General features: G+C 34.5%; 1 protein-coding gene across 2 annotated transcripts in view; it reads right to left on the bottom strand.

Moving 5' to 3' along the window:
- The window catches only part of LOC107876441 (beta-amyrin 28-monooxygenase), a 12,579-nt gene extending 3,050 nt beyond the window's left edge, over positions 1–9,529 (bottom strand). The window contains exons 1-4 of one of the 2 annotated variants that reach the window (XM_047393502.1): positions 8,662–9,510; positions 7,596–8,051; positions 7,085–7,272; positions 2,469–2,951 (exon numbers count right to left, since the gene is read on the bottom strand). In XM_047393502.1, coding sequence (XP_047249458.1) covers positions 2,922–2,951; positions 7,085–7,272; positions 7,596–8,051; positions 8,662–9,316 — 1,329 coding nt within the window. In that variant the 5' untranslated portion in view covers positions 9,317–9,510 and the 3' untranslated portion in view covers positions 2,469–2,921. Of the gene's footprint in view, positions 1–2,468; positions 2,952–7,084; positions 7,273–7,595; positions 8,052–8,661 lie in introns of those variants that run through there. The other variant, XM_016723365.2, reaches the window with a different exon arrangement.
- Positions 9,530–10,103: the final 574 nt, after the last annotated feature.

The raw sequence follows: 10,103 nt of genomic DNA, 5'->3' as shown, positions 1-10,103 counted from the left end.
ATGTGAGTTGTTAGGTGAATTATTCACTTGAAAATGGTTAAGTATAGGGACTTTAAAGGTGATTTTTGTGTTTTGAATATGGTTTGTTAGGTGAATTATTCACTTGAAAATGGTTAAGTATATGGACTCTAAAAGTGATTTTTGTGTTTTGAATGTGAGTTGTTAGGTGAATTATTCACTTGAAAATGGTTAAGTATAGGGACTTTAAATGTGATTTTTGTGTTTTGAATTTGAGTTGGTAAGTGACTTAGTCACTAGAAAATGGTTAAGTATAGGGACTTTAAAGGTGATTTTTGTGTTTTGTGACTTCATCTAATTAGTTGTATCTGATTGATTGCGTAGATGGAACCTGATTATAGCTGGATATATCAACGGAACGATGATTATAGAGCGTGTATTAGGGAGGAATTCGTTGAAGGTGTCAAAAGATTTATTGAACATGCTAAGATACTTGATATATGGACCCGTTATCGAGTTATTCGTTATCCTTGTGTTAGATGTGATGGAATAAATCTTGGAAGTGAAGAAGATGTGAAGGAACATCTTTATAGAAAGGGGTTTCACGAGGGCTTTTAAATATTGCGTGGTATTCATAGGAATGTAGTGCAAAATAACTTTGTTGTTGGAGAAAGTAGTACATCTATAGGGCATAATGAATATCAACATACTAGGATGACAGAAATGGTGCACGATATTTTTGGGATGCAACATGGGGTTTCCATTAGGGAAATTGTTGAAGAAGTTCCTAATAGCGAAACGGGCAATTTCTATAAAGAATTGCATGCTGCTAGTCATCCTTTGTTTAACAGGTGTTCGCACTATCGTTTATCTGTTGAGATTACTAAGTATTAAATCTGACTGGAATATTGCTGAAGAAGGAATGGACTCTATGATAGACCTTATTAAAGAGTTAGTTGACCCCGTCTTGGAGGTTCCTGATTCTTTCTATAAGGCAAAAAGATTGGTGTCAAAGTTAGATCTCTCCTCGGTTAGAATTGATTGTTGTGAAAATGGTTGCATGTTATACTTTAAGGAAGATGCTAACCTAGAGTTCTGTAAGTTTTGTCAGCACTCTCGATATAAGTGTAGTTCTACTGGAAATCAAATTGCTATTAAGGCGATGCATTATTTACCTCTTATACCAAAGTTGAAGAGGTTGTATGCTTCAAACAGCTCAGCTCCTCATATGAGATGGCACAGTGAAAATAGAAGGCCCACTGGTGTTATGTGTCATCCTTCTGATGGAGAGGCTTGGAAGCATTTTAATGCAACTTATCCAGATTTTCCAGCTGAGCCACGCAACATTCGATTGGGATTATGTGCAGATGGGTTCTCACCTTTTTCAGTTGGTGGTGCGCATATTCATGCTGGCCTGTATTTATCACTCCTTATAATCTTCCTCCTGAAATATTGATGACTAGTTTGTATATATTTCTGAATTGTGTTATTCTTGGCCCACGTAATCTAAAAAGCGGAATAGATGTCTACTTGCAACCTTTGATCGATGAACTTCAAATTTTATGGCATGAGGGGGTTAAAACTTGGGACATCTCTCTTAAACAATTCAATATGCGTGCATATCTAATGTGGACTGTTAATGATTTTCCTGCTTATGGAATGTTGTCTGGGTGGATGACAGCTGGAAAGATGGCCAGTCCATACTGCATGGAAAAAATAAAATCCTTTATATTGAGACATAGCAGGAAAAATTCATGGTTTGATTGTCATCGTTGTTTCTTGCCACATGATCATAAATTTAGGAGACTCAAGAATGCATTCAGAAGGAATATAAAGGAACGTGATGGTCCACCTACAAGGCTGTCTGGTTATGACATCTGGGAAATAGTTCAGGATTAGCCTAAATCCAGCTATGAAAGATTGTACAGGCTTGATGGATATGGCATTTCGCATAACTGGACTAAGCAAAGTATATTTTGGGAGTTATAATATTGGCCAGATAATTTACTTAAAAATAATGTTGATGTCATGAATACTGAGAAGAACTATTTTGACAACTTCTTCAACACAGTTATGGATGTCACCGGCAAAACGAAGGATAATCCTAAGGCCAGACTTGACTTTCCAGAATATTGCAACCACAGATAATTACACTTACAGCAGGGGCCCAACGGCAATGTTCTTAAGCCCAAGGCTAGTTTTATATTTAAGTTGGACCAAAAGCGTCAAATATGTCAGTGGGTTCAAAGTTTGAAGATGCCCGATGGATATGCCTCAAATTTGGGAAAGAGGGTTGATATGACACAAGAAATCTTGCATGGAATGAAAAGCCATAATTTTTATATTTTCATGGAACAATTACTTCCAATTTCTTTTATTGGTTTACCTGAAAACATATGGAAACCAATAGCAGAGATTAGTTTGTTCTTCAAGGACTTATGTGCCACCACATTAAAAGAAGAAAATCTGGCTCGAATGGAAAGCAATATTATTGTTATTACCAACAAATTGGAGGAGATTTTCCCGCCAGCATTCTTCGATGTGATGGAACATCTTTCCATTCACCTTGTGTACGAAGCTCAGCTAGGCGGTCTAGTTCAAACTAGGTGGATGTATCCATTCGAACGGTAAGCATTTGCAATATATTTAAATTCATACATATGTTTTTTAAATATAGTACACATCTAACCTTAAGATTGTACCGGGCAATTGAAAAATTGAAAAGGGGTCCCAAAAACAAACATAGGGTTGAAGGCTCTATAGTTGAGGCATATCTTGCAAGAGAAACTTCTCAATTTTGTTCGCACTACTTTCGTGATGAAGTTGCTTGTTGAAGAAACCGATCGAATCGTCATCAGGACGATGTGAATGCGCCTCATTTGCAACCGATATCAATTTTCAATCAATCTGGTTGTAATTCTAAAAAGGTCATACCTCACCAACTCACTCCCATGGAGCGCAAATCAGCAACATTGTATGTCATACTGAATTGCCTGAAAATTGAGCCCTTTCTGAAGTAAGGATATTAAACATTTAACATATCTTATTTGTGTACACATTCTCTTAAAGAAACTAATTGTGTTTCCCATGTTGCATGTTCAGTTCATTTAAGACTCAATTTTACGAAAATCAAGTATATGCATCCTTTGCAACATGGTTTAAAAATGAGGTTCGTAAGTGTATTATTTCTACAACATTTAAATATTTACACATTCCTCAACTAAAATATATATATGTATAATATTTTTAGGTACACCATTCACCAAATGCAGTCGCATACGATCAGCTCTTGAGAGATATTTCTTTGGGTCCAATTGAAGTTGATGCAATGTCCCAATACAAAGTAAATGGCTTTAAATTTTCCACCGAACAACACTCTAGTTCAAGGAAAACAAACAATACTGGTGTTTGGGTTAAAGGTGATGATGATGTTGATTACTTTGGCATCATATAGGAGATCTTAGAATTGGAGTACGCTGGTTTACCAATTAAAAAAGTTGTCCTCTTTTAATGGAAGTGGTTTGATCCAAGCACAAGAGACACAAGAGTACATAGGGAGCATAACATCATTGAAGTGAAGCACAATAGCTCGTATCCTATTTACAATCCATTTGTTTGAGTACAAAATGCTAAACAAGTGTATTATGCTCCTTATCTGTTGCGCAATGACATGTCTAATTGGTGGGCTGTAATAAAAACAAAGCCTATAAGCCGGGTGAAAGTTGAGAATGTGCTGGAGATTGCGTATAAAAATGAAATTCAGATTAATCACCATCTAATAAATATTGAATTAGTGGATAGCTTGAATCACCCAAAAAATTTATTTGAAGAAGTTAATATTGCGGAAGAAGAGGCTGAGTGGGTAGGAGATGAGGAAACCTCCGAAGAGGGTGAATGGTTTAGTGGAGAGTCTTCAGAAGATGAAGATTAGTTTTGTAAGTTGTATTTATTATGTGTTGATGTCGATATGGTTTGTATTATATATTTACCTTTATGCTTCTTGTTTAAGATTGATACGTAATATACTATTTTACTTTGCTATTTCCAATTTTCCACAATTTATATAGTAATAACAATATTTTTGTCTATATATCGTGTTATTGGAGTGATTTGAAATGTGAATTAGTAACTTGAAATACTTGAAATCTTTTCGTATACATTTATTTTGTAGGAACTAACTACTTGTTAACTTAATATAATTTAGATGTCAGACAGAGATAATAGAGGTAAGGAAAAAGTTGATATTACAAAATCAAAAAAGAATCGACAACCTCCGCCTTGCAGACGGCCACAAGGTATTCATATATCTGAGGGTCGGTTTACTAACACGCTAGTACGACCCTTACATTCTAGGTTATCAGAGGATTCGATACCTACTCCTATGTATAGGGGGCCACTACATGGGTCTGTACCGACTCATTCTGCTCCTATGACCGTGCCACCTCCAGCACAGTACTATCGTACAGATGCTGGCCCCTCCAGACATGTACCATCATCGATACCCTCCTGCAGCAATCACATAGCTTCGCATAGTGATTCTGCGGGATCTATTGGGTTGTCAGATCTTCATCTTGGAGGCACTCTATCTGGTGCTTTAGATCCACCCACGCCAGTGTATCCACAATCATTTATTACGCAGCCAGGAGACAAAGATGATTCTGGGAGGATTTATCTTGTTCCAGTTGGAAAAGGGTAAGATTTCTAAATATAATAACGTTACTCATTTTTTCATTACTATATTATTATGTTCTATGAAATTAATGTTTGATGTTTTGTTGTAGGTTTAGGCCGGATGGTGGAGCTGGAAAAAAGGCGCGAACATGCATTACTCGCCATTTCAATAGCTACTGGACCAGCTGGCAAAAGGTTCCAGAACTTGACAGGGATAGAATGTTTGAAGAAGTTAAGGTAAGAATTTAACTTATCGACTACTTATTTACATTTTGTTATAACAAAAGATTGAATATTATATTTTTGTTGTAGAAATTTTACCGGTGGGATGATGCAAATACATTTCGTATAAAGAAGAACTTTTTGATTAGATGTAGATCCAGATTTAACAATCTCTTGGAATATGCTCGAAAGAAATTGGTAAGACCTAAGTGGATTCCTGAATCCGTATGCAACTGTATCTTCTCTATTGGAATAGCGAAGAATACAAATTGTTGAGTGAAAAAGGTAATAAAGCCCGGGCATCATCCAAGGGTGGCTCCCTACATACGGCGGGTGCCAGAAGTACTCTTGCTGTGATGGAAATAATGGTATGTAACTTTTACAGTTTTAATTGTTTGTTTCTATATATTTAAATTTTTAATTATTTGAACATTGGTAATTTTTTCATATGCAGGAAAACGAAAAGGATAGGAAAATACCACATTATGAGTTATACGAGGAGACTCATGTGATAAAAAAAGAACCCGACCGATGAAGATGTCTGGGTTGAAGCTCGTGCAAAAGCTGTCCATGTAAGTAACAAATTCTGAATTTATGAATTTTTTTTCTTAAAGTTGATATTATTTAATTATAATCATTTCAATATTTTTTGACTCTTAGTATTAACTTTCTTTGAATATAGGACGAATATATGCGTCTTCTCGGTGCGTATCGTAGTAGTCTGTCTCCTGAAAGTCAGGGTGACCTAATACCCCAACACGTAGAGGAGGAGTTGTGGGAAAAAATTGTGGGTCCTACAAATAGAGGCTATTTGGTTGGATACCACAAAAACGTTTTTGGTGATAACGTTAGGTGTTCGTTCGGCCCTTCTTACTCTAGCTCTTCAGTTGATAGTGAAAGAATTAAAAGCCTACAAAATATGATTTCTCAACTCACTCAAGAGCTTGCTGAACAGAGAGAGAAGCAGAAAAAGACGGAGAAGGCAACAACATCACAATTCAAGAAGCTGCAGTAGCAGATGAGCTGTTTCATTCAGATTGCGGGGAATATTCCTCCGTATTCTGGTGATGCAGTTCGGGCTGCAAAGGGTCTGAGCCCCCTGATGATTTCAGCACGGATGATGATATAGAAGACAATGACGAATTAGATTATAGTGACTTAGGTTTTTGATTTTTGTATGTGTTGTACTTTGAAACTATTGTTGTTGTATTTTCATATTTTGTTGGACATTTTGTATGTCCTATACAATTTTAAAAGCATTTTTGTATTGTTGTTGTTGCATATGCTGTATTTGGGTTCAGAATTTTATTTTTTTAAAAAATACCCAGAAAAAACGACCACAAGTGGTCGGTTTTGCAAATATTTTTTTGCAAAAAACCTACCACTTGTGGTAGGTTTTTTAATAAATTAATTTAATAAAAAATCTTCCTCAAGTGATCGAATTTTTAATAAATTAATTAATTAATTTAATAAGAAACCTTCCACAAATGGTCAAATTTTTAATAAATTAATTAATTAATTTAATAAGGAACCTTCCACTTGTGGTCGGTTTATTAATAAATTAATTAATTAATTTAATAAAAAACCTTCCAACTTGTGGTCGGTTTTTTTATAAATTAATTAATTAATTTAATAAAAAACCTTCCACTTGTGGTCGGTTGTTTATTAAATTAATTAATTAATTTAATAAAAAACTTCCACCAGTGGTAGTTTTTTTTTTCTCTAAAATAATTTTTTCTAACTTTAATAAAATAATAATAAATTTTAAAAACGTATATATATTTTTAAAAAAATCGACCACTTGTGGTCGGTTTTGGAAAAACTATCACAGCTTTACCGACCACAGATTTTGGTCACTTTTGTGGTCGGTTTTTTATAAGTGGAAGGTTTTAGCCTTTTTTTTTAGTAGTGACATATATATAGAGAGTTTAAGATTATAAGATTCGATCTTCTTTTTACTTTCTTACATTTTTTTTTTTTTCATAATTGTGGTGTTCGGATTAATTTTCACTCATTTCAATTAAATCTACAAAATACTTGTCACCTCCATCAACAACAGATGTTAGGTAATTCTATTCACTAAGACTAGGACCAATGGAAAATTTGCCTAGTGATTTTGTCTATATTGAAATTTGAACATGAGACTTCAGTTCTCAACCACTTCATTATTTAATAGGTCATTGTGTCGGATCAAAATCAAGCAAATAAATTGAGTGAGAAAGTAATACTTTACCTTCCACCCCTTAGGGATGTGATAACCTTCATAATTTATATACACAATTGCTTCTCGATAAGCCCCCATTATAGGTGGTGTTAGTCTCATTACTTCAGATATTACGTTCCACGAACACTTCATCTTCTGTATATCATCCCAACTCAGAAACTCCCCATCTTTCTTCGCCGATGCTATCTCAATGTGCTCTGCTTGTCAAGAAATAATTAATGAAAATATTTGTGTTATAAATACTGATAGTAGATAATTCAATCTATATATATATGTATATATATATATATATATATTCTGACTTATTACAAAATTAAGGATCCCCAGCTAAGAGTTTGCTGTGATCTTCATTAGAGAGGATAGGTGCTTTGCCTAAGGCTAGCAAAATAAATCTCGAAAGACACAATTCTGACAATAAAAGAAAAATATATCAAAAGACACAATAATTTAACTTGGGTTGATCAATTGACAAACATTAGGTAGAGATGAGCAATACACAATTTTAATAACATAAACTGACCTTTCAAAACGTTTTGATAAACCTGAGGGTGCTCTGCCAGTCTCTTAATGAGCAAAGTAAGAGTGACAGATGAAGTATCATGGCCGGCAAAGAGTAGCAACAATATGTTATTAACAATAAGTAGTTCAGACATGAACTTTCCATTTTCATCCGGACAGGATAGCAAATGAGACAAAATGTCTTGTGAAGGTGAAGATGTTTTGTGTTCCAAGGCTTCTTTTCTTTTCCTGACAAATTGTAGTAGTTCTTTTCTAATAGCAGTTGTACCTCTCATTGCCTTGTAAAATGCTGTACCAGGTAAATTTAGAGGGATCGATATCAGTCCTTTCAAGAAAATGTTGAACTCTGCAGAAAGCCTTTCGATTTCATTATTGTCTTCAAGGCTCATGAATAGTTGACATGCCACTTTGAAAGTGTATAATTTGACGAGAGGAAATACCTTCACCTTCTCTTTACCTTCATAAATATAAACCACAGAAAAAAGGTTAAATACAATAAGTTATTGCAATGACTGTTGGTGTGTATATCAACTTGGATGAGTAAAATTGGACTCTCCTCTGGTTATATTTGCAAACCAACAACATACCAGTGTATTTCCGCATAGTAGGGTTTGAGAGGTTATAGTGTAAGTAATCCGTACCAATACCTCAGAGATGGGGTAGAGAGGTTGTTTCCGATAGACCCTTAGCTCAAGACAAAATACAAAAAAGATGTAAAGCACTACAAAAGACAATAAGAAGTAACAGAACAACATATAGTAACTGAATAATACTACAAAAATATTAACACTTCTAAGTCCTACCTACTAGCATGAATGCTCTTTGACCTCCTAACTTTCTACTCTAATTCGCGCTCGCTGCACCTTCTTATCTAAGGTCATGTCCTTGGTAAGTTGCACCAGCATCATATTTCTATCTAATCACCTCTCCCTAATATTTCTTCGATCTACCTCAACCTCTCTTGAATCAATCCATAGCCAACTTCTCACACCTCCGCATTAGGACATCTAAACAAAACGTATAAATCTCCAACAACTAATAATGCATAACACGCTAATAAGTGTTACCTTGCCAATAATTCTCAAAATGGTGGTGGCCAACAACTTCCATGGCTTTGATGTATAGTCTGGAAAAAGCATCAGGGCTAATAAAAGAAGAAAGCATCTTCCTCATGATCTTGGCTTCTTCTCCGACAGAAGTAACCAAACCAGGTCCTAGAAGTTTCCTAACAGTTACAGGCCACCAAATAGTTACTTGTTTGTTTTCATTGCTAAACAAGAACTTATTCCCACTGGTTCCACCCAATACCACCATGGTCTCTCCCATTAACGAAGTCTTGAAGATTTTTGACTTGTATTTCTCTATCCTTTCTTTTACGAATTTTTCTGGCTTTCCTTCTTTGCTCGCTTTGAGAAAGTCTAGTGTTTCTCCAAGAAAAGGCCATCCGTAACTTCCAGGAGGATGATTCAGTGTCTTTGTCTTATTCTTTCTCACCAGCAAGAGAATTATCATGACTAGTATTGGCACTGTGAAAACATATGCAGGAATTTCCATTGTAGACATATCTGAGAGAATCAATGTTGTTGTCTGATTTCTCTTTATTTTTTGGTAAAATATAAGCAATTTGTTACTGTAGTTTTCTTTTGGAACACTTGTACTTTTTGTAAGAGAGCTTTCTACAAAAGCTGCTAGCTTGAAATTCCGCAGTGTATACAAATACATCTCTCTCCTATTTGTCTTTTATCACATAATAATTCTGAACCACAGGTAAGAGAAAACGTGTATCTGCTGATCTCAATATTTGTGGAAGTCTTCTCTTTGATTGAAAAAACCATAGTATTTTTATATATAAAATTTGGCATACTCAGAGTGATAGAGATTAGAGAGAGACGAGAAGGCCTGGGGTGGGTGAAGGGGATGAAGTATATCTTCATTAGATATGATGACAAAATAGATGATATACATATGATATGATGACAAAAGTAGATGATATACGTACGTATTTATTCCTCCGTTTTATTCATCCGTTCCTAAATAGATGATTTTTTAGTTCTTTTAATTTATTTCTAAATATGTAGTATTCTAAATGATTAGGAAAATATTACGTATATCTTCATTAGATATGATGACAAAATAGATGATATATGTACCCATATGTAGTGTATCTTCATTAGATATGATGACAAAATAGATGATATACATACAATATGATGACAAAAGTAGATGATATCCGTATGTATTTATTCCTCCATTTTATTCAACCGTTCCTAAGTATATGACTTTTTAGTGTTTTTATTTTGTTCCTAAATAAGAGGTGTTTTAAATGATTAAGAAAAGGGATAATATTTATGAAAATATTTAAATTTTAATTAAATTTTTAGTGGAGTATATTGAACTTTGTGGGGGTCCTATTACCCTTATATTTTTTTAAGTGGAATTAATTTCTCCCTGAACTTTTTTAAAGTAGAATTAATCCCCCCTAAAACGTTATCCTCAGTTTTTACGCTAG

Source organism: Capsicum annuum, chromosome 7, assembly GCF_002878395.1.
Source record: "Capsicum annuum cultivar UCD-10X-F1 chromosome 7, UCD10Xv1.1, whole genome shotgun sequence".
NCBI lineage: Eukaryota > Viridiplantae > Streptophyta > Magnoliopsida > Solanales > Solanaceae > Capsicum > Capsicum annuum.
This window is presented reverse-complemented; position numbering and strand designations above follow the sequence as displayed.